This window comes from Rana temporaria, chromosome 1, assembly GCF_905171775.1.
Source record: "Rana temporaria chromosome 1, aRanTem1.1, whole genome shotgun sequence".
NCBI lineage: Eukaryota > Metazoa > Chordata > Amphibia > Anura > Ranidae > Rana > Rana temporaria.
In genome coordinates, this window is record NC_053489.1 from 230,335,605 (window position 1) to 230,362,030 (window position 26,426).

General features: G+C 42.2%; 1 protein-coding gene across 1 annotated transcript in view; it reads right to left on the reverse strand.

The window, feature by feature from the left end:
* Nucleotides 1-26,426, reverse strand: part of MYO18B (myosin XVIIIB) — a 764,821-nt gene that overhangs the window by 628,362 nt on the left and 110,033 nt on the right. Inside the window, 2 exon segments of the mRNA XM_040358554.1 lie at nucleotides 8,994-9,057; nucleotides 21,810-21,910. Of these exon segments, the coding sequence (XP_040214488.1) occupies nucleotides 8,994-9,057; nucleotides 21,810-21,910 (165 nt within the window).

Below are 26,426 nucleotides of genomic sequence, written 5' to 3' on the forward strand. Positions count from 1 at the left end.
TAGGAGGGGGAAGTGTTATGTGATTTAGAAAACTGAAGTCCATATTCAAACCAATCTCTTGTATCAAACAACCCTTCCTATGTTTTAAATTACAGTGGTTGATTCACCTGCAATAAAGGTTTATGAGTACTCGCCTCTCTAAGTTACGGCGGCGTAGCGTATATAGGATACGCTACGCCCGCACAAAGATACGCCCTCCTACGTGAATCTGGCCCATAGTCTTCAGCCTGAATACCATGTGAATACCATGTGTTAAGTGTTATACCTGTAATTACAAGGTCCATCCCACATAGATGGATCCCAAGGTTGTCTAGTATAGCTAAATTCTTGGTATGAAGTCATGTCCTGTAACACACAGCCAATTGATGAGATGATTTTACTGTTTTATCAGCACAGCAAAGCCTTCCCAGATAAACATTTATAAGTAAATGTCTATACTGTATGAAAAAGTCATTCAAAACTATTTAACCTAAAAGGCTGCCTGGAAGGTTAAATTCAGAATGGTAGTATAACAGATATAGCCATTTATTATGAAAGAAATAAAGTCTATTTGTTAAGGCAAGAACTCATATAAGATTGGAATAGGTCAAGAACAGAACATTTGAAAAGTTGCTTTGGCAACAGTTCAGTGCGCCTTGGCCAATGTCACGTAAAACAAGTAAATAGAAAGAGTGCAGAAAGGACAGGGCACTGCAACAGATAAAACAAAAAGTAATCAAGATGAAGAAAGCGCTTCCAAATAGATAAGAATATCGGAGACTTTATTTATAGAAATGTACTAATTCAAAGTGTTCAATTCCAGATTAACCCCCTGGTGGTATTCCCGAGTCTGACTCGGGGTGAGATTTTTTGGCTACGATCAATAACCCCGAGTCAGACTCGGGCTCGCCTCACTGAATCCACAGGCATGGTTTACTTACCCTGTCCCTGGATCCAGCGATGCCACCGCGCTGTGTGAGCGAGCGGGACCTCGCTCGATTCACACAGTGTCCTCCTGTGCCGCCGATCTCCGTTCCCTGCGACATTATGACGCACAGGAGCGGAGAACGGCGCCAAATTCAAAAAGGTAAACAAACACAATACATACAGTATACTGTAATCTTATAGATCACACACATTACTGTATGTAAAAAATACACATCACCTTGTCCCTAGTAGTCTGTTCAGTGTCCTACATGTACTTTTATATAATAAAAACTGTTCTTACTGCCTGCAAACTGTAGATTGTCCATAGCAACCAAAAGTGTCCCTTTATGTCAAAAATTGTTTTAGAGCAGCTAGAAAACAGCGATAATAAATTATAATCACTTGCAGAATTGTGCGATAGCGATTTGTGGGGAAATTCATCATAAAAAAAATTAGTAATGACAGCGACAATTCTGCAACTGAGCAAATTTCAGTGATTTTGAGTTGATTACATTATTGAATAATTTTTATTATAATTATATTATTATTTGTTATAATTATTTATAAGTATTTATTATATTATAATTTATAATTTAGTTTTTTTTAAAATGTCATACCCGGGATGCCTACTAGACTCTTGTTTGGTCAGATTTCAATGAGTTATTCCTAAGAATTGCAGGCCTACAGTATAAAACGCCAAATTTCCTTGCAAATAATGGTACCGCTTTTAGCACCTTTTTTCTGAAATAATCATACCGCCGGGGAGGTTAAAGGAGAATTTTAAATAAAATTAAGTTCAAAAGTTGTTATTGTAAATGCTGTAATCATAATGCTACTTAAACTGTGTTTTAGATGACACTTTGGACTTCTGCTGTTTTTTTTATTGTCATACGTGTCCCCACCGGGGAGAATTCCTCTCATTTCCATTCTTGATCAATATATGAAGGAATAATAAATAAATAATAAATAAATGAACGAAAAATCACCCCAACATAGCTAGAGGCAGCAATAAAATGGGAAATAAAATGCTTGGAGCTCTTATTCCATAGAAATTAACTACACATGGTTGTCCGGACATCAAAACACCTTTCAAACTTCTGTTTAAATAGCCAAAGCATTTCTAGTGTATAGACCTCTTTGTTTCAGGCTGTCCTAGTAATGGGTGGCTAATAAAAAAAGTTGCAAAATTGGTACCAAAGTTTTCAGCAGCCTGCTGTAGCAAGTTTGAAAACCTAAAAACTCAGCTTCGAGGTTCCTTAGGGGCTGGAGCATTGGGAGTGCACTGGTAATACTCCAGCTTATTTGATGTGTTTGAGCAACCTTTGTTCCATCCAAGTCAGCTAGTTCCATCTGTTATTTACTGACTGATACAGCATTGTAGATAAAGAGCTGCTGAGCTGAGGTACTCTTTAGCCTTTCACACACGATCGGACTTCCAACTGACTTTTCCGTGGATTTTGCTCCGCATGGGTGTTGGCCGTGAACTTGGTATGCATACAAACGGCATTACTTTTTCAGCCAACAAACATGAACGTAGTGAAGCAATAGACATACTACATGGTTTTTCTGCTCTTTACAACCACCCTTTGGGCAACTTCTGCTATTGTTGTCTGATCTTTAGCATTGATTCTGAGCATGCATGTTTGTACTTTGGACTTGTGTACACAAGATCGGATTAGCCGATGTAGGACATTTGTTGCCAGAAAGTTTGTCTGTTCTCACAGCAAACATTTGACCAATGAAAAAGCGAAAAAGTTTGTCCGCTAAAACAGGTCCGTCGGACATTTGTTGTCAAAAAGTCTGATCATGTTTATGGGCCTTTAGATTAATGAAAATAATGCTTACATATAATGAGCTACATCTAACACACAGTCCAGTACTTGAAATACCTTGCAAATCAACTGACTGGCAGCTCAGCCTACTTACAGAACAACAAAAATATATATATATATTCATGCATCAAGAGATCTTGGGCCAGATTCACGTAGGAGGGCGTATCTTTGTGCGGGCGTAGCGTATCCTATTTACGCTACGCCTCCGCAACTTAGACAGGCAAGTGCAGTATTCACAAAGCACTTGCTCCATAAGTTGCGGCGGCGTAGCATAAATTGGCCGGCGTAAGTCCGCCTAATTCAAAGTAGGCTGGTAGGGGGCGTGTTGTATGTAAATGAATTGTGACTCCACGTAAATGACGTGCCTAACGAATGGCGCATGCGCGCGCATGCTCAGTATCACGTCGAATTTACACCCTAAGATACACCGGCTCAATGCCTGTGACGTGAACGGAACCTACGCACAGCCCCATTCACGAACGACTTACGTAAACGACGTAAAAAGATACGCTTGTTCCGACATCCATACTTTGCATTACCTGCGCCTCATATAGCAGGGGTAACTTTACGCCGGACGTAAGCCTTATGTAAACGGCGTAGCGGGCGCAAGTACGTTCGTGAATCGGCGTATCTAGCTAATTTACATATTCGACGCGTAAATTTATGGAAGCGCCCCTAGCGCCCAGCGTAAATATGCACCCCAAGATACGACTGCGTAGGAGACTTACGTCGCTCGTATCTTGGCCGAATTCTAGCGTAACTGATTCTAAGAATCAGGCGCATAGATACGACGGCGCTCATTCGGACTTAAGACGGCGAACGTGGAGTCGTAAGTCCTTTGAGAATCTGGCCCCTTGTCTTTTATTTCTGGTTCCTTCTCAGCTATTGTACAAAATGCTGGGGAACAGGAGTCAGAAACTGCTGTATGTATTTATTCCACCCATGTCTTCAGATAACTAAGTAAACCTTGCTCATTGTGACCAATGGCAAAATAAGAATATAATGATAATTTGACTGTCAGTATTATATGGGGCTGTATACAGACATCTGTAAAATAAGTGCTTCTTTATCTCATCAATATTCTATATAAAACTAAAGAAAATAGACCCTACAAAAATGTGCAGTAATTCCTCAAATCTATGCTCTCTTGCAGAGTGAAACTGCTGGAATAATCGTCGTCTGACACATTTACTAGTCCCCTGCTATATGCTGTGGTTCCACCTACCAACCCCTACATCACCATTGTGCCATAGGAGCCAGGCAAATTAAAATCCAGTACACAGATTGATACCAGGAATCCTACATCCAAATGTATGTCAGATGTCCAAGATTTGCAAGCAGTTTTGCTCTGCGAGAGAATAAAAAAAAAAAATCGAGGAATGGGTGGGGGTACAAGTCTTCTTCTGCAGAGTCTGTTTAAAAAATAGGAATTTGGCTACAGTTGCTTTAGTGCCCAAAATTATTTATCAGCATTTAGTTAGGCCAGTGTCCATCTTGCAGGTAGTGGGAATTCAGAATTACAGCATAATATATGGGGTAGATACATTTTGAAGGATGAAGTTGAGCTCGTTTAAACTGTTTAAAGGGGTTGTAAAGGAATTTTTTTTTTCATAATAAGCATTCTTTACCTGCAGACATTCCTCTTTTCACTTCCTCATTGTTCGTTTTTGCTCCGAAGTTGCTCTATTTCTTCTCTGTTCTGTTCACTTCCTGCTTGTCTGATTGTTACTCACCACCGTGATGGGAGGCTTTACTGCAGTGGTCAGTAACGTGCTCGCCCCCTCCTGGGAACTACATCTGTGTGGCAGGACGCTCTCTATGTGTTAGAGACTTCAAGGAGGTGTGAATTACTGGGCGTGCCGCAAAGCATACTGGGAAATGTAGTTCTTACATGAATGAGCGCCGCAAACCAGGAAGTGAATGAGAGAACAGAAACTAGAAGGCCGGAGGTGATATAGATGAAGGAATTTAATAGGTATTTACTTGTTTTTTAACAGAATCATTACACTATTCTGTCTGTCTACCTTGCAGACATTAATTTTAGGCAAAAAAATGTTTTCCTTTACAACTCCTTTAACCCCTTTCCAAATTCACCAAACAACTTTTTGATCGACTTGAACATAAAGCAATCAAGTGACAGCTGGCAACGCAAACTATTGTTATTCTCTCATGCAAAATACAAAGAGTGCACAAATTTAAACTTCAGCAGCTGGATAGATTACAAAATGACAGCTGTTTTATATAATAAAATGTAAAACTTATAAGGAACTGGACCCTAGAGTCCCACTAATTCAATGATGAGTTTCACATTTGCTGTAAACGAATGCACATATCATGAATACTAACCAGAAACTCCTATGCGGGCACAGATAATAAATACAGGGCAGCCTCTCAAATTAATAGTGATCCGGATTTAAACAGCTGCATTTGGTGGCAACATTTCTTCCTGGCAGGTATTTGAAGAGCGGTTCTGGCTATTTAGCACTTTGTCATGTGAGATGATCACACAGAGGAATCATTCTGAGAGACTCGAGGAGTCAAGGAGGAAATTTTGCAGGAGCCGCTCTAGGCAGCGGAGCTGTCTTTCATGCTACATTTACTAACATTTCACATGAATCGTTTCACAGATTAACAGGTTTTATTGCTCAACCTATACATATAGCGTCTATAAATTCCTGAACTGAAAGCCTTAAGGCAGCCACACATTAGGGGAGACTGACTTGATAGTGCACATTACAAGTGCTAAGAAATGATAAATATTACCACTTTCAGCAGTTCTGACATTTTCTGATTTGAAGGCACGGTATTGAAGTAATTCAAATGTTACACAACTAACAATACAACTGCAAAACACTATTCTAGGCAACAAGTGATAGCATTCAGTGATTGCAGTTCAGTCAAATCTTCAGCCTCAACTTTTTGTGTGTTTTGAATAGTCCTGAGTACATACATTGGTCAAGTTTTTATTTTCTGTCCATGACTACGTTGGAGAGTTTTCACCCAATTGCCTGTCCATGTGACAGCCTGTGTCAGCAAGACAAAAAATGAGGTGAGCAGAAGCCACTGGGGAAGGAGACACTGACATTAAAGAAACAGGCAAAGACTTTAATCCCTTTCCTTTTTACTGAAAAACTGTTGTACAGTCACTGGAGAGACTTCACTTGGCCTGACTGCAGTAAAAACCTGACATGGGTTTTGTCTCTTCACCAGTTAGGCCTCGTACACACAACCGAGTTTCTCGGCAAAAACCAGCAAGAAACTTGCTGGTATTTTTTTTTTGCCGAGGAAACCGGTCGTGTGTACACTTTTCGACGAGGAAACTGTCAAGGTTCTCGTCGAGCCAAAAAGAGAGCATGTCTTCTTTTTCCTTGACGGGAATGGGGAAATTTGGCTCACCGAGATCCTCGACAGCCTAACAAGGAACTCGACGAGCAAAACAATGTATTTCGCCCGTCGAGTTTCTCGGTCGTGTGTACGAGGCTTTAGTCTAAAATAAAAAAATAAAGCTGGGCATGAATCTAACTTCCGTATAATCCCCTATAAAATAATCATACAGCACACCCTAAGGCTCTGTTCACATATAAGTGACTCGGGTATGTTTTGAACCACCTGCGATTTGCATAACATGTAAACCAGACCAGTTCAAGTGCGATTTCAGTGTCAAATTCGCACCTGAATCACACCTGAACCACTGAATAGAAACAGCACTGGACTCTGCACCAAAACCGGACCCCCAAATATGTAAACCCAGCCTTATAGTCAGGAGGAGGACAGCAGGATTGTCTGATGACTATTCTGTTAAGTTTTTCCTCTCTGTTTCCTGCATCATCAATCACATGTAAGCTTCCAAGCATGTTTAAATCTGAATGAGAACTGTAGGTAATGGTATTTTCATAATTTACATCAGTTTTTTTAATGTGCAATAGGCAGAAAAAAGGATGTTCCAACATCAGTAAGGCTGGGTTCACACTGCTGTCGGATGTGGCTCGCAACATCGGTCCAGTGCATCCTTGTTCTCTGTTTCAAGGACGAATCAGGGCCAGATTTTTGCCTGAATTCGGCCCTGAAAAAGAGCCAAAGACGCACAGGACTCCTGTGCAAGCCGTTCCGCAGCCACCATAGAGAGCCGGTCACAGTCTCCTGTCATGTGAATAGGATGTGGGAAAGCCGCATCCGATTCACACTAGTGTTAACCCAGTCTGAATGTGTTCTATATTTACCATATTATAGACAAAAGGGAAGAGGTAGAACGGATGCATTACATTAACATATGAATAAAGAACTCAGTAGACAGACCATGCTCTCTTGGGCTGTAGTTTCACATGTATTATATATTCAGCATAGCTTGATTATATATATATATATACACAGTATGTTATAAATGTAGAACCACAAAGTGTTCCACTATTCTGCTAACAATTTGGTTCTAGGTGTAGGAACCCAGCGTGGAAGAACTGTAAGTACACTATTCCACCAATAAAAACGCACACACTAAGTAAGGACAGCAATGTTGGGGACCCAACTGTATTGTATTGGCAGATAGAGCAGTGGTCTGCAACCTTTAATTATATATTACCTAGAATTGTGTTACTTGCAGTCAGGAATATAATATGTGGCATCCCTTGAATCCTTGTAATCCTAGACAATGGCCTGTGTTTACCATGCAAAAATCTGGCCCTGAATATGGACATGTCTAAAAAAAAAAATGCACCACCAATCCCACATATGTAATAAACTCAATCATAGAAGGGAGTTCCTCCATCTAAACTCAGGTAATGTGTAGGCATGCTGCCCTCATCAGATTGGGTAGATCTTTGGACAGAGTTACCAAGACAAAAACAAAGGGTGCACCAGCCTCGTGCATTACCATAAAAGTGGAAAAAGAAAAAAAGAATTCCAATATACTCACATAAGTAAGAAAATCAGGCACATCAATATAATTCGGTAAAGACAATCCAATAAAGATGCTTGGGTGACACTCATCGACAGGATGCAAGGCTTATGCATTTCAAGGGCAGAGCCCCCTTTCCCCTTTGAATTGCATAAGCCTCCTTGTTGATGAGTGTCACTCGAGCATCTTTATTGGACTGTCTTTACTGAATTATAGTGATGTGCCTGACTTTCTTACTTTTGTAAGTATATTTGAATTTTTTTTAAATCACTTTTATGGTAATGCACAAGGCTGGTGCTCCCTTTGTTTCTGCTTTAGTAAGTCTGTCTAAAGAGATACCCAATCCGAAGAGGGCAGGGAGCCTATACTTTACCTGAGTTTGGATGGACGAACTGCCTTCTATGGTCGACTTTATAACATATGTGGGATTGGTGGTGCCCATTCTTTAGTGCTGATTTTTTCAGTATAGTTCCTTTTAGGTAGAACTGGGAGGATGACTTGGGGCAGACATGCATAGATACATATTCATACTCTATGGTCATGATTCTGGGAAGCATGGATCGTTGTCCAGTTTTTTTTTTTGACATGTCCATTTTCAGGGCCAGATTTTTGCATGGCCAACACAGGCCATTCTCTAGGGTGACAAGAATTCAAGGGATGCCACATATCATATTCCTGACTGCAAGTAACACAATTCTTACAAAAGAAAGTCAGGCATATCACTATAATCCAGTAAAGACAATCCAATAAAGATGCTTGAGTGATACTCATCAACAGGGAGCAAGGCTTATGCATTTCAAAGGCAAAGAGGGTTCTGCCCTTGAAATGCTTATGCCTTGTTCCCTATTGATAAGCATCTTTATTGGATTGTCTTTATTGGATTATATTGATGTGCCTGACGTTCTTACTTTTGTGAATATATTGGATATTTTTTTTTCTTGAATAAATTACTTTTATGGTAATGCACAAAGCTGGTGCGCCCTTTCTTTTGTTTTTATTTCAGTAAATGTGCTTCATAGCACCATAAACAAAGAGGTGCAGTTCTCTTTTTTAGGAATATTCAGCCCACCCATCCCTAGAAAATAATCTATAAGGATAAAAATAATAGCGTTGTCACTGCTAACTCAATGCTAATATAGTGTAAAAATAATTCTGTTGTCACCCACAACTAATTTTTGTATTTGTTTGCTGAAAGATGACATGTAATGGCTTCTTTATGAATCTCTGTGCGGCACAGATTTTCTGAAATACACTTGGCTTCATACCTAAAACCTGTAACAATCCCAAAAAAACATGTGCAGAACAAAAAGGAAAGGGGCTGCAATTCAGCCAGTGTTTGCATTACATTATAAAACATCTCCTACCTTCACACATGGCTCAATTCCAAAGGAGTGGTTATCTACCATCTGGTGCAGGTGCAGCTGTGACCTAAGTAAAGTTAAGAAATGTTACAATCACAATGTGCCTGGAGTACAAAGTACAAGTATCAAGATTTATAAATAGCACTTTTTAATTCACAATACATAGAGCATATCATCTAGTGAAAAAAGGGTAACATCATATGGTTAAGTGATACTATGCTGCTACAGTTATTTAGCGCTGAGGTAGTATCATTTCATGGTGCCAAATACATTCCCTCTCTCAGAAATAGGCTTTTACATTCTATGCGGGTAAAATTTACAGAGCAGCTAAAACCAATTGCAGGCATTTTTATATAAATGTACAGAGATAAACTCCAAAATAATGTGAGATCAAGTTGTTTTTCTTTCTACCCACAAACAGCAAAGAACATTTCAATAGCACTCAGAAAAGTTGAATTTAACGGTTTGCTTTGAATACAGCTCTTTCCTTCAGACTGACAACAATCTGCTAATTACGCCACACTCATAATTCTAAAACGGTTAAGGGGAACCCTCACAGATTGTCTTGGCCAGCTCTGTCGAGGTGTACTTGGATGGAACAGCAAGTTCACAAGCAAAATAATACTAAAAATGAAGGCCCTCCCTGCTGAAGTCTTTATAACTAAACAGGAAAACATTAAAATGTCTATATGGTCATAGATGTACAGGTGATACTGGGAAAATGTGAATATCATGCCAAAGTTTTCATTTATTTCACTAATGCAACTTAAAAGGTGAAACTAATATATGAGATAGACTCATTACATGCAAAGCAAGATAGTTCAAGCTGTAATTTGTCATAATTGTGATGATTACGTCAGAAGCGTCTTACCTGGGCTAAAGAAAAAAAGACCGGGTCTGTTGCTCAGTGGTTCAAAGTCCTCCTTTTCTGATGAGAGCAAACTTGCCTGACCTGAACCCCATAGAGAATATATGGGGCATTGCCAAGAAAAAGATGAGAGCCATGAGACCAAACAATGCAGAAGAGCCGAAGGTTGCTATTGAAGCATCCTGGTCTTCCATAATACCTCAGCAGTGCCACAGGCTGATATCTTCCATGCCACGCCGCATTGAGGCAGAAATTGCTGCAAAAGGGGCCAAAACCAAGTACTGAGTACATATGCATGTTATACTTTTCAGAGGTCCGATATTGTTCTATGTACAATCCTTGTTTTATTGATTGCATGTAATATTTTAATTTTCGGAGATTGTGGATTTGGGGTTTTCATGATCTGTAAGCCATAATCATTACAATTATGACAAATCACGGTTGGAACTATCTTGCTTTGTATGTAATGAGTCTATCTTATATATTAGTTTCACCTTTTAAGTTGCAATAGTGAAATAAATAAACTTTTGCACGATATTCAAATTTTTCGAGTATCACCTGTATACTAATAGGGCTCATGCACACAGGTAACAGGGTACCATTGGGAGTATTTCCTTGTCTGGGAGCCACCGTTGCTGCATACAACCACCCATAGAAATCAATTGCTTTAAGCAGATATATGCTCGTTCTTGAATGAACAGGCGCATATGCATGGTTTTTCGCCCCTGGACACAGACAGTATGGTATCCAGGATACCAAATGTGCTTAAGTAATTTGTTTCTTGGTCCCCAGATTGAGACAAATGCAGTACATTCTACCAGGAATGGCTTGCATTTAGTCATAGAACAACAACAACAACAACAACATAAAATTACACTTGAATGTCTCCATTCGGGTGAATGTCCTCTCCTAGGGGGTCCAACTGACATGCCCATCTATTCGATTAAAGGGTACACTTTGTTACCAAAGTACTGCACCATGAAGTGTTTTTTATCTTTCCTCTTCATACATATGGTCCCCTGTATTGCTGCATGAACCACTCCACTTGCACTGAGACAATGGATTTTTTGCTAAACACATACCCAGCTGACCAGTGGATTCAGTGATGGAAGGCTGACCAGATCGCTGCTGTTACCAGGAGCATATCTTTTGATACTGAGCCCATAATATCTCCGTTACAGAGATCCAACCTATCTGGTAAGTGGACACTTTGCACTTTTAGTAACCTTTGTTTGCAGCTTGAAAACAAAGGAAGACAATTTGCATCTTTGCTTCCTGGATCACCAAGCATTAGGAGCTGTTCATAATTGGACTTTTCTTTTTCATCTTAATTGGACTTATTTTTTTTTATTTCAGAATATTTTTTTTTATTATTTTTTTTGCACTGTGTTTGCAATATTTTAAGTTGTGCATCTATTTTTACTTTTTTACAGCAATAAAATCCTGACAGGTGTTCTAAATTCCTCTCTAATCTGCCCCCAAAAAAAGTTTTACCTTTAATTAAAATTACTATTATTTACAATAAACTGTGTGATCCTTTATTCTTTCTTACAGAAGTGCACAGCTTTGATCAGGACAACAAATTATTGACAGGCAAGAAAGCAATGTAGTGGATAAAATAGAGATTGAAGCCATTTTTAACAGATGCTATTCTTGTATGCCAGCTCATCCTGAACAGAAACTGTTTAGGAACCAAATGCAACATTTCCATGGAGTAAGAATAACATTGCTGATCAAAAGTAAACACTTTCAATGCATAAATTCAGTCCAGTGATTTTACCCACAGTACTCACAGTACATTTGTCTACCACTTAGATGCACATTTGTCTACCACTCAGTTTGATGATCATATTCATTCAACGCACTTCGTCATTAACCCAGATTATCCTGAACCTGCCTTCAGCCTGCGACTGAACAGTGAAAGAAGAAGCGGCACAGTGATGAGATATTCTCTCTGTCACTCTGCTTTTTCTTCCAATCAACATACTTCTTGCAGGCTCAGGAACTAGTTGGCTGCTTTTACTGGTTCTTCTTTTGACACTCCATCTCTGCTATGAAGTGATTGCAATAAGCCATGGCTAGGTCAGTTTCAGTTATTACACTGCTTGCATTCATCAATTGCATTATATGATGTCATATTTAAGCCTAACTCCACATTTAATGTGCCTTGAAATAGTTTTGGTGGGCTACGCTGCTGCAAACAAACTATTTACTTCACTAACAGGTGCACTTGCTGGGAGTACTGTATAAACGGTATGTAGTATCAGCTATATACAGTATACAGTGCTGTGTTCCAGCAGTGGTACAGGAACTTCCTGTCCTGTTCCCGAAACACATTGGAGTCGGGCTGAACACTGCTTACCCATCCCCAATACGCTTTGTATTCTGTGAATAGATACAAAGCTTCCTCTAAATGGAGACAAAGATTATGGCTTCATCCACACTACCCCTGTAGGAGTTGCAAATGTCAGGGTTCCCCACTGCTGCACAGCCAGTCACATAGCATTTCCTTCTAACATCCAGACACAGAAAACAGTCTTTTCCTTGTTTTTGTGGTTTTATTAGGGGATAATAACTTTAATGGGGATGCCCAACTTGACAATAATAACTGAACCAGGGACAACCTCCTTCCTATTTACAGCTTCCACTCCTTCCCTCCTGCAGAAATCTTAATCCTTTGCACAGCTCTGCTGGGTTTACTCTATTAGGAGATAACATTATTTTTGTGTTGCTTTGCAACAGCCCCTTACGGGGTAGGACATCTCAGTCCCTTGGAAAAGTAGCACATGTGGAGTGAACTGCTTCCTGAAACACTTTTTAGCTCCCCTGTAGACACTGGTCCCAGCTCTACTTCTTTCAGGAAATGCCCACCTGGCTTTCACCAGCCCAGCTGGCTGCTTCTTCTTCCCAGTCTACCCAATGGACACACACTGGAGATCTCCCAGGGCAAAGCTTAAAACGCAAGCACTCCGCTGTCTTCAAGAGAGACCTGCTACAGAAGGTAGTCTCTCTCCTTGTCTGTTCCTGCACCATGCCAATCTACTTACGCTGTCTCTCTTTGCTCACACTGCCTCTCCGAAAAACCTCCTCCAACTTGTCCTGTGATAGGATTTTTCAAGGCCAGTCATCTGAGCCCTGGCCCGAAATAGAGTCCCTCCCCAGCAGGAGTCCCTCGAGGGCTACCGACAGACTCCCTCAGCACTGCATCTCCATCTTCCAACCGAACCCCTTTCCAGCATAACCAATGTCTATTTAAGGGCTCCTTAGTCCCCTGCCAGGCCCACTTCCTGGGGATTGGCTAAGGTTCCCTAAATATGCAGAACAGCTTCTCCTCACCTCCGCCCACTAGTTCCAAAATTCTCTCCAACTTTCCAGAGCCAGGGGGAGGTACCAGAGGGCTGTCTGTATGAGTCTTGCTGGGCGCTGGCCTAACCGCTAATTACCCTGACCTAGATCCCATGGCTCAGGCTTAGCTCTGGGCCAGACTATAGTTTACCTGCACTACTGCTAGTAGCACACTAGAGGGTGTTACACACACATAACCATACTTTACAATACACATTTTACCACATGTACATCGCAAAATGTATCATGTGTTAATGAAACAGTGTGGAGGGGGTCATAAATAAAACTGAAAACGTTACTAAGAGAAAAACAGAAGCTGCTATTATTAACCTAATTTTAACCTATTATTAACCTAATACAAGTAACCGCTGTCTCTGGTTCCAAGTAAGTGACTCAGAAGGCATTAATGCACACAGGCAGTTCATATTTGTTTCAATAAGGTAAATAGGAATGAACAATGTACAGCATATAGATCATCTTCATTTGTCCTAACTGTTCTGAGATAAAGGATATCACAGATGGCACATCATTATAGCCCCTTGACCTACAATAAAATGAACTCAATACTCTTCTAGAATACAGAACATGACTTCAAATCTAGATGACCCTTATCCCTACCATTCTAGATCTAGGCATTAACATTTGGAAGTATAATGAAAGGTCAGTGAAAAATGCAAATCCATAATATGAATACAATGGGACTCTAATGGTTCTATTTAAAAAGAATGTTGTGCAAATTTCCCCAACATTTTTACAGCTATCACGCATAGTCACTATTATTTGGGTTATATGTTTACTTCCCTTGATCGTCAGCTCCATCTATTGGTCATTATGTGTTTTTTTCCCCAAATTATGGGAAAATATGGCCACTAGATGGAGGTGGCAATCATAGAAAGTGAACATATTACACAAATTATATAGAGTGGCAACAGTGCAAATGTTTGAGATATTTCCACAGCAAATGTTTTATAAATAGATTTTCTAAATAACCCCAAATATCTACAATTGAGTTCAGCTAATAAATTTTTCTTATATTTACCCTAAGTATTCCAAACCTCTGCAATTCTTTAGCAATGCTTAAAATAGCTACAGCTAGAGGGAATGTATAGCTACCCTGTGGTCCCTGTTGTATTAGTCATCTTGGAGTTAAAATTCATAGAAAAATGTATGCGTATGTTTGTGATTGCTGTCATAAGGGAAAAAAATCTATTTGTTTTGGACAGGTTGGTTATGAGCTGCAGATAATATGCTAATCACAGTCTTCAAACACTAGAAGGCAATTGATTATGCTAAACACAAATAGGTAGGAGAAGTTTGTTATATGGTTTATATATGTTAGACACTAAGCTTGTCTATCTTATGAATGTGTATTGCTACCCCCAGAGGAATTGTTTTATTTTGATTTCTCTGCACACCTGAAGATGACACACATCGCTCACCCAGCACTTACTGACACACCTTGAGATATATTAAATAAATGTTTAGGTCAAGCATAGCCTAAAAGAAGAGGGGATTAGCAAGAGCTCTTACACAAGCAATCAATAAGACAATAACACTACTCTGAGAAATGTAGTTAAACACCTGCAGTATTCTGAATAACAGTAATTAACAGAAAATGAACTGCATGTACTTAGCAGCAGTATATAAAGACAGTCCTAACGACAAAGTTGGGGCCCTGGAAGAATGCACTAGAGTTCCCAGAAGACAACAGATTATCTTGTATGATGTTAGCCTCTTATCAGACCCAGGACTCTTCTGGGTCTTGGGTACATGCTCTGAGTCAGTAAAAATCAAGTTCAAGTCAGACGTTGCTGTGATCTCTCTCTTTCAATCCTGCTGAGAACCTCTTTTCCTTGTTTACAAGTGGTGGGGGTGTTCTCCAGTACAGTCTTTGTAATCCAAAGGTGCACTGGACTGTCCTCAAATAAAGGAGAGTTAGGTCAACCCCACTGGGACAGAAAGCTATTTTACAGAACCAGGAAACAACAAAAATCAGTGGCCAAGAAGTGTCACACCACAGCAAGCATGCTCTGGACTCAAGGTATTTCCACGTAGGTTTGTAAAAGGGTCTTCCCTTTCAAGTTAGTGTCAAGCAGTAGTAGCCAATGGTCCTCTCCTGATGGCCAGGTGTCCGTTGATGGTCACAGTTATTCGCCCCGTCCAGCTAGTGAAACACTGATACCCAGTGCAGGCTCTCAGGATCCAGGTCCCCTCACATGTAGAATTGCACAGATTATGATATAAGCAGAATTATCTCTTCAACACTCTTCTCCTGGGCAGTACAGCCTCAGATAGTTCCAGCAAACTTTAGCCACACACCACTGTTCCCTCTGGCCCTCTGGGAGATGTAGTCTCTCTCTTACTCCCAGGACCAGGGCTATGCTGTTTTATGGACTACATTCCCCAGCATCCTGCAGACCACTTTTTCTTGCTCTGTTGCATCAGCCAATCACTCAATTCAGACCCAACTAGGATGGCGGCCACCTGCTCTGGAAACACTGCATACAGTAGATGACCATTGGAAAGTGGTCTCCTTAAAGATGAATGCTGTACTTCTAATTAATGAATATTCAGTTTAAACTTGTCCACACTGCAGAAAGGTAATACAGCAGCAACAGAGGCAGATGTTTCACAACAGTTATCAGCTACAGTCTAGGTTACAAATGCTTTTTAATTATGGTAATAAAAAGTCTTGATTTAGCAATACTGAGAGTTCAATGACCCCCCCTCCCCCCAAGTGATTGTAAAGGCTCTATTCCCTCTCGTATGGGGTCCCCTTCTGGCCCCCCTGGCTCCTCCTCTTCTCGGAGTGTTCCCATAGCAAGCTGTAGTGCAGCTCAGCCTGCCGCCCCCCCCCCCCCCACTCTCTGCTCACAGGATTTGATTGACAGCACCAGGAGATAATGGCTCCTGCTGCTGAGCATCCTGTGAGAAAAGGGGAGCGCTGCTGCAGACTGATTGGGTCAGGCTCAGATAAGTATTTTAGGGGCAGCTGGAGGGAATAAACATGGAAAGATTTTTTACCTTAATGCAGAGAATGCATTAGGGTAAAAATACCATTTACCTTTACAACCACTTACATTTTGGTGCTTTCCTCCAGGATCTTGAATTGTTATCCATTGGATTGCTTTAAGACAACACATCATATTCGTGTGAAGACGATCCTGCAAAAAGTTATTCTCTGATCTCAATACATACTGACACATTTTTGGATTGGGGTTAGTTAGTGCAGCCTTTCTGACAGTGGAGTTGCAAGGGGGTGTACAATTCGATGGGATGGGACTGAGATGAGTACGAAAGGTACAAAGCAGCAATCTGGTCTGGAGAGGCCTGGACTGTCCCAGAGTCTGCGATGCCTAGGATGGCGTCTGTTTCACCCTGTGGCCGCATGAGAAAATGTGCCAAGAAAAATGTGGCAGAGGAATGGTTCCTGAAGCGACGCACGCAAAAAAAAGATTGCAACACCTGCCAACTTGAGTGGTAAGGTTGTTGCTGATAAAAATGTGAAAGAGACCGAGTATGTGTGTAATAAAAGCACTTTAAAGTGACCACTTTCTGCTCTAAGTGTAAGTTTGTAGTATGAAGTTCTATCTATCTCATCTCTACAATAGATTGCAGATGTGAGAACCCGATGTCAGTTGTGCAATGTCATAGCTAAGGACGAGGAGACACTCTGTTTACCCATTTACTATGCATCAGCCCCCTCCTGATTTCCATTAGACTTTGTCTTGACACAGGACATTAATCAGGCTATTCCCTGGCTGTAAAAATCCCATTGCCTGAACCATGTATCAAATCCTTTACAGGCAATGTCAATATAACATGAAGCCGATAACCGATGGCAAGAAGCTTTTTGTAAAAATCTCCAGGGCTTCATCACTGCCAAGTGGAAAGCTGCTGCTGGCTAAAAAAATACAAGATGAGCTTAGGTTTTATCAAGTGCAATTTCAATTGAAGTATACAAATGCATGGCTAGCAATGTATTAATTACATCCAAACACAGGATCCCTTAGAGATTGACCCTTCCTCACTAAACATATAGACAATGAAGAAATATTGTAAACAAAATTCCAAAGACTGCCACATCAATTCATGACTTTTTTTTATGAAACCTCAACACATGTAGCTCTATGTATGCAAAATTCGACAGACTCCGAAAACTGTACAGCTTAATAAAAACAGAACTGGCAAATTTTATGCAGAAGTGCCTGATTTACTAGGCAGTCACTCATCTTCATTTGCCTTTTGGCTGTTCTAAACACTTTGCAGTTCCTGTTAAACGTGTGAAAAGAGCTTCCACTGACCTCTGCAAATGTACTACAAAACATTATCACAAAAAGAACTCTTGCAATGGTCTTTTGCATTCAGTAGATGTTGTACTCCATCTAGTGATTACAATGGTGAGTTCCCCTTCAGATAGCAATATAATAGAATCTCTTCCTGCTACATAGGAAAAGTTCAACAGTGATATTGCTTAGAGCGGCCTTTCACAGCCAGGGCCCCTCCAGAGGTTGGAAGGGCCTGCTGGAGTCATAATCAATGTCTGTCGCTATGTAAACATGGACTTCGAATATCCTTTTTAGCTCTCTGTAAGAAGGTAGTCTTGCCCCTGATCAACACTGTAAGGGGTTCCTTCCCCTTCTTACAACTAATACAGGGAATCCTTTTTCTAATGTCCACCAAGGAAAGTGGAAACTTCTCCACTCATCACCAACATAATAGGGGCACTACAATTTTAACCCAGTCAGGCCCCGGAGGATTTGGCCGCCAAATGACCAGAGCACGTTTTGCGCTTCGGCACTGCGTAGCTTTAACTGACATTTGCGTGGTCGTGCAATGTGGCTCCCAAACAAAATTCACGTCCTTTTTTCCCTACAAATAGAGCTTTCTTTTTTTCGGTGGTATTTGATCACCTCTACGTTTTTTATTTTTTTGCGCTATAAACAAAAATAGAGCGACAATTTTGAAAAAAAAAACTATTTTTTTTGCTATAATAAATATCCACCAAAAATATATAAAAAAATTTTTTTTTTTTAGAACAGGCTGCATTTTTTAACGACGTTTTAAACAATGTCGTTTTTTGGGTTGTAAAAAATGATCGTGTGTGGGCTAAAACGACGTTAAAAACCCGCACATGCTCAGAAGCAAGTTATGAGACGGGAGCGCTCATTCTGGTAAAACACTGTTCATAATGGAGTAAGCACATTCATCACACTGTAACAGACAGAAAAGCGCGAATCGTCTTTTACTAACACAGAATCAGCTAAAGCAACCCCAAGGGTGGTGTCATTCGCATGGAACTTCTCCTTTATAGTGCTGTTGTACGTCACCGCGCTTTGCTAGAGCATTTTTTTAAAACGATGGTGTGTGGGCAACGTCGTTTTAATGATGACGTTGGAAAAACTTTGTTTTTTCTACATGCCGAAAAACGTCATTTTTTTTCATGACGAAAAATTATCGTGTGTACGCAGCATGAGACATTATGGCGGACACATCGGACACTTTTGACGCTATTTTGGGACCATTGTCATTTATACAGCGATGAATGCTATAAAAATGCACTGATTACTGTGTAAATGACACAGGCATGGAAGGGGTTAACCACTAGGGGGCTAGGAAGGGGTTAATGTGTCCTAGGGAGTGATTCTAACTGTGTGGGGGCTGGGCTTACTGTGACACGATACTGATCGCTGCTCCCGATGACAGGGAGCAGACGATCAGTGTCCTCTCACTAGGCAAAACAGGGAGATGCCTTGTTTACACAGGCATCCCCCCATTCTGCAGCTCCGTGACACAATCGCGGAACACCGGTGGACATCGAGTCTGCAGGTCCCACAGGAATGATCACGGAGCTTAAGGTAGCGGTCGCAAATTTAAAGGGACGTATATATACTCTCATTTGCCTGTTCGTGCCATTTTGCCGGTGTAAAAGTGTGCGGCGGACTGTTACCTGAGGTAAGTTGTTACCTTCCACCTCCCAACCTTTGAAGGACAACTTTACCTTTAGTGCTTCAGTGTGCATGCTCAGTATAAAGTCGGCCAGAAATATTTAGGAGGGAAGTCAATGGATCTGGCAGGAAGGTAGGAATTAAAAAAAAAGACAATTTCACTAAGAGTGTATTTGGTGTAATTGTTCTTTTCTTGGATCAATGTTCTCTTTCTGTCTTATTTAATGAAGAGCGGTTTCATTAAAAAATATTATTTCTAGGTATAAATTGAAGTCATATATACACAAAGTGGCAATCATAATTGCTCACTACATACACAAAATGTGTTTTGCCACACCATAGTTGTGTTTTACTGTCCCTTCTCATAATGTAAGTTTATAATCTGTCCTACCAACTGAAAACAGTTCACTTCCTGTATGACTGATATTTAATTTCAACTGTAGCCCTGTAGATACGTGCAAGAATCTCGTCGGGAAAAAAAAAGTTTTTCCCCGACGAGATTCTTGGCAAGAATCTCTTGCCGCCCAAGTGTACAGACTCTCCTTTCAAAAGAACCGCGGTTCTCTTGAAAGGCAAGAACGCGGTGACATCATTGTGTACGACGAGCATGCGCATTCGATGCCGTCGCTGCCATCTAGCTGCACCCTACCTATGCCAAGGAAGCTACCGCGCATGCGTCAAAGTCATTTCAAGCATGCGCAGGTTTCCACGGCAACCAGGCAAGTATACACACTCTCGGGTTTCTCGAAAGGAAAACTGCCGAGAATCTCACGATGAGAAAATAGAGAACATGTTCTCTATTTTTCTCATCTAGATTCTGGGCAGTTTTCTTGTCGAGAAACCTGAAAGCCTCGTACACACGCTCGGTTTACTCGGCAAGAAAGCTCTGCCAGCAGTTTTTTTGCTGGTTCTTGCCGAGTATACTGAGCGTGTGTACGAGGCTTTTGGCTAAGCAGGGGATAGCAAAACTCTAGTAGCTAATCTACGCTCCCTTTAGGGGTAGGGGCAATCTACATATCTCTCCTTTTATTGCAAATATAAAAACACAGAAGCATAATATATGAATGTGTGAAAGTCACATAAATCCTTACTTTAAAGTATTACTAAACTCACCCCAGTAAAATCTGTGTGTTTATGCAGTAAAGCATGCGTATTATACCCGCTGTGGAATCTAAGACATTAATCCTCTGCATTATGCAAAACGACTGTTTGATCCTGTCTTCTCTGCCCCCCCCCCTTCCACAGTCCCCAATCCATCTCCTGATAGTACAGAGCCTTGGGGGCACACTGCACATGCTCAGTTTGGTGTGTATTGCTAGAAACATGGGCGTCCACTGAACTTTTTCCAGGGGGGGGCATCATTTTACGGTCACCTATGCTCCGCTTCTTTGACAATGTCATGAAGGGGAGGGGCTTAGTCATTATCCCATAAAGCGCAGACATGTGCCCATGCTATGCAGCCTCACTGTGCTGATCAAATGTACAATACAGAGGGTGTACAGTATGTGTATATAGAAGGGGTGGATGGTATTGGTATATAGAGGAAGGAAGGTGGGTATATACAGCTCTATATACAGGACAGATGATGTATATCTGCAGTCAGTGATGATGGAGGAATACAGGAAGGAAGATGGGTGTATATAGCTGTATACAGGACAGGACAGATGATGTAATCTTTCCTATATCTGGCACCCCCCCTTCACTGATCATACCTGTATGCACTCAGCTGCCCCCCTCATCTGTATATATGTCAGCCCCCCCCCCCTGTACACAAACAGCCTCCTCCCTTGACTTGTACTCACAGCCCCCACTTGTAAGGTCACGGTGGTCTTCCTTCTCCCAAGTCCTGTTTCCACATGTCCCTTTGAAAATACATTACAGGCAGCAAACAAACATGAGGGTGCACATACAGGAAGCAGCCAGAGGTGGCAGTAAAGAGCTCTGTAAGCTCTGTGTGGAGCCGACTCACACAAACACAGAGTCAGCACAGCTACAGATGCGAGCATGGCAGACCCTTGCTGATTCCAGGGGGGGTCACTCGCCCCCCCTTAACCCTATGAGCGGACGCCCATGGCTATAAAGTTTTATTTTTTTCTTGAGAGGGTGCATATCTTTAATATTCAAAGCAAAGTCACCCATCCATCCATGCTTCCATGCTTTATTTTGCTAAGAAATCGCTTTGAAAAACATCCCCTTAGTATTTCTGGTCATGGCTATCTTGGATAAGGGCAGATGATTCATGTAGCATTTACTTCCTGGAATCCATCTGCCCTTAGCTCAGGCATGGACAAGAGGGTGTGTCTAGCTGAAACTCCTCCTTCCACCCCCCCCCCCCCACACCCCCCTCCTGAAGATTCCCTGGAAGTATGACATCTTTTGCCTAGGCCAGAAACCAGGAAATAACTGAAGAAATGTAAGGAAAAGGTTTAAAACAAGTAAATACAATATACTTTCCTAACCATTTACTAATGCTAGCACCATAAGGATTAGAAATAGCAAATATTGAGTGAGAGCGTAAATGTCCGCTTTAAAAACGCTAATATATAAGGCTAATGGCAGTACAATGGTCAGATAACTTAACAAAACCTGTCAGAAGTCATATGATTGATTAGTGTAGCCTCTTATGAAGGACAATGAGCCTATACAACAATAACATACTTTAGATCCAAGTCTGCTCCAGTCAGCATTTGAGAGAACACATTGAAGTTGCTTTGTCCTTCTGGCTGTTGAGCCACACGAATCCTTTCCAGTAGCATAGTCTAAAACAGACAAACACACAAGTTACACGGTTACTTAGACTGAAAATAAGACACCATTTAACATAAAGAAGAAACTCCAATAAATCCTGGGGAATGCCCCTAATAAATTGTAAGTTTTCATTTAATTTTTTTATTTAAAAGATCCAACTCTTTACTGAAAAAAACAACAACCATAGAACCAGGTCTTATTAGAGTCCAGTGCATTCCCCATTAGGGTGACCACATTTCCAAACGGCCATTCAGGGACCCCCTTCCCAAAAATCAGCTTGTGCTGTAATGAATCACAGCGTAGCTGGGGCAGCGGATGCGTGCTCTACCCAGAACTGATCACCCCCCCAAAAGTGGCATTGCCACTTTACTCACTGATAGCACTTGTCCTGACTGGCTGAGACCCGTTTTACCTTGTTCCAACGCTGGCTTTACACTGCCCTGCTGTGATTGGACACAAGAGGTGGGATTTATGATTTCTCCAATCACAAGCAGTGGGCGGGGATGGTGCCTCTGCAGACATTCCCAGCCAGGACAAGTGCTGTCAGTGAGAAAAGCGCCAATGTGGTGGCCTTATTTGGGCGCAACAGATAATGGGGAGGGGGGTGGGGGTGGCTGTGTCAGCTTCATTCCGGGACACTGTATTGTCCTGGAATGAAGGTGCCCGGGACCTGGGACAGACCTGCAAAATGCAGGACTGTCCCGGGCAATCCGGGACAGGTGGTCACCCTATTCCCCATCCTGAAATTCAACCCTTTCTCTTCCAATTGAATAGCACCTTTGTGCTGCTCTTAAATCTGAAGTTTAGGTACGGCAGTGTTACTGCTACTATAATGATCCCCTCTAGATTTTAGGTCCTTTGCCAATTGGCAGCTCTGCTGCATTGTGAACACGGTAGATCAGCAGTCATTAACCCTGTCCTCAGGGCCCACTAACAGGCCAAGTTTTATGTATTACCTTGGGGAGATGCAGACTAGAATACTGCAATCACTGAGCAGCTAATGATATCACCTGTGAGGTATTTCAGTTATCTTGCAAACCTGGCCTGTTAGTGGGCCCTGAAGACAGGGTTGTTGACCACTGCAGTAGATTGCTTGCTCACCACAGGCACCAATCAGGGAACACTTTGTACTTTCTCAATGAATGCAAAGCATTCTCTGATTGGAGAGGTGGAGCGGCAGAGCGGTGGCATCATGATGGCCAGCTTGTCTAATCAGAAAACCAAAAGCATTCATTGAGAACATGCAAAGTGTTCTCTGAATGGCTCTCATGTCAAGCAAGTAACCTCCTGTGTTCACTAAGCAGCAGGGCGGCAGCTAAGCACAGGACCCAATCACTGTCATAGTGGTGCCTACTATAGTGATTTTCAATTTCCATGGTGATCTCACAGCTATGACACATATAATACACTTCCATTGGTCTAAGCTGGACCAATGTAACAGTGCAATAATTGTAATATCAAAACTTCATCTATAAAATTACATTTTATCACAAAATTCTCTATCTGGGTCATTCATATATTTCTATAACACAATCACATACACTGTTTATCGCTTCAAATGTTATAAATTAATTTGGCTTTTCCTTTTAAAGCAGTAGTAAACACCAATTGGTGACTTGTACCTTGTTTAGGAGATATTCACTATCACCTGGTGATGTTATTGGTGTATGCCCACCAGTGGCGGTGCGTCCATAGAGGGCGCTGGAGCGCCGCTCCCGCACACGCCACTAATACAATACATAGATTCATGCATTGCATGAATCTATGTATAGCTGCCGCTGCCGCCGACTATTCAGATGGCCGCCCCCCTGGCAAGGGCCGGCCATCTGAATGACGGCAGCTGGTTGGCTGTGGAAGTGCCTATCAGAGCCAGCGGTTCTGGTTACCGGTAACCTGATTGGCTGAAGCGTCATCGAGGGCAGGAGAAGACATCGAGGGACCGAGGAGGATGGCCGACCCCAGAAAGGTAAGTGCCAGGCGGGGGGGGCATTTTACAAGGCACAATGGCGTAAATTGATGGGCACAGTAGTGACAATTGCTGGACACAGTGGCAAAAATTGCTAGGCACAGTGGTGACAATTGCTGGGCACAGTGGTGACAATTGCTGGGCACAGTGGTGACAATTGCTGGGCACAGTGGTGACAATTGCTGGGCACAGTGGTGACAATTGCTGGGCACAGTGGTGAAAATTGATGGGCACAGTGGTGACAATTGCTGGGCACAGTGGCAACAATTGCTGGGCACAGTGGCAACAATTGCTGGGCACAGTGGCAACAATTGCTGGGCACAGTGGCGACAATTGCTGGGCACAGTGGCGACAATTGCTGGGCACAGTGGCGACAATTGCTGGGCACAGTGGTGACAATTGCTGGGCACAGTGGCGAAAATTGATGGCACAGTGGTGACAATTGATGGCACAGTGGCTGCGTTTGATGGCATGGCATAGTGGTGACAATTGCTGGGTACAGTGGTGACAGTTGATGGCACAGTGGTAACAATTGATGGCACAGTGGTAACAATTGATGGCACAGTGGCTGCGTTTGATGGCACAGTGGCTGTGTTTGATGGCACAGTGGCTGCGTTTGGCATGGCACAGTGGTGACAATTGATGGGCACAGTGGTGACAATTGATGGGCACAGTGGTGACAATTGATGGCATGGCACAGTGGTGACATTGATGGGCACAGTGGCGATAAATGATGGCACAGTGGCTGCATTTGATGGCATGGCACAGTGGTGACAATTGATGGCACAGTGGCGACAATTAATGGCACAGTGGCGACAATTAATGGCACAGTGGCTGCATTTGATGGGCACAGTGGCTGCATTTGATGGGCACAGTGGCTGCATTTGATGGGCACAGTGGCTGCCTTCGATGGGCACAGTGGCTGCGTTTGATGGGCACAGTGAGGCTGCAATTGTTTTTTTTTTCGTTTGGTTTGCGTCCCCCCAAAAATTTTAAGCACCAGCCGCCACTGATGCCCACTGTGCTCTGAATGGACGGCATACTGAGTATACCGTTCATTTAGAGTGCTGTGCTGCAATCGTGGCTCCTGTGAGCATGAGCGGGAGTGACATCATTGTGACTCAGCCATTCAAATGGCCAAAGCCTGCAAGCCCGAAAAGAAGACCGGGTGAAGATGGAAGCCCTGTCAGCAGTGACAGCGCACAGCTACACATTATGCCATTGACTTGCAGAAGGAAGATTTTTTTTTTTTATTACAGAATTTACTTTAACTAAAGTCATCTCTATCATTCATTGACTAAGTTGTCCTTCCTTTTGTGGATTGGTGACCAAAATTGAACTGCAAATTTATAACAAGGTCACAGTAATGGTAAAATGATTTTTAGGGCTTCCTCGATTAATCATTCATTTTTTTGATCGATCAAAATTCTTTTGATCAGTACTAGTGGTGCAACGGATCGTAAATGATCCGTGATCCAAACGGGTCTCCATATGCGGATCGGCACACCATGTGATTCACGGAGCTCCGCTGCTGCCTTGGCCATAGGAAAAGCTGCGGCTTCGGCCTAGCTCCCAGAGCGGCGGTCATCTTGGTCCATCCGGCGGCGGCCATCTTGGTCCAGCCGGCGGCGGCCTAGGTGAGCCTAGAGCGGCGCGCTGATGTCATCACCCGGCCTCAACTGCTCGTGTTCGGCCGGCTTCTCTGGTAAGACTAAGCAAGCACTAATCTTCCTATACAGTGGGGGAGATGTGGACCATATTACAGTGTGGGAGATGTCTGTGGATATTACAGTGTGGGAGATGTCTGTGGATATTACAGTGGGGGAGATGTATGTGGATTACAGTAGGGGAAATGTCTGAATATTACAGTGGGGGAGATTGGAATCTGGAAATCACAGTAGTATGCCCCCTCACTCGCACAACCCCCCCCCCCCCTGCGCGAGAGACGGATTGGAATTAGAGGTGGTGCAAGCTCCTGGAAGCTTCCCCTGGCCCCTTACTTACACTAGCACATGACCCCCCCCCCCCCCCCGATGGGTCAGGCACCATCCATGTGAGTGTATATCTGGAAGGTTTTGTTTTTGTTTTTATTACAAATTAAAAGCTGTTTAAACAGGATTACACTATGTCCGTTCCCCTTTCTTTCCATTGACAACACTGAGTGATCAGAGAGGCTGACCGTGAATGAGCAGGGATTGGAGACACCCAGATGGATCACCTTGTAACCAGCGACACACATGTTGTTACTATATTTTCCTCTGGTAAGAGTGTAACCAAGAGGGGATTCCTATCAACACCCCCCCCCCCCTCCTTTTCGTTTTAAGTGCACGTGTGGAGGTGTCATTTTCTGGCAGCAGCAACATTTCTATCTAAAGGGATTTAAGGACTGTTGGTGTTTTCCTATATTTTCCTATATTTGCTTTAAACAAACATCTGCATTTTTTGTTTACAGACTTCACAAAATGGACATTGACTGATCGTAATACATATGTTCTGAGAGGAAGTTTTCATATGTACAAGCGCTGCCTGGGTCAAATGTGACTTATTTTGTATAATGCGTT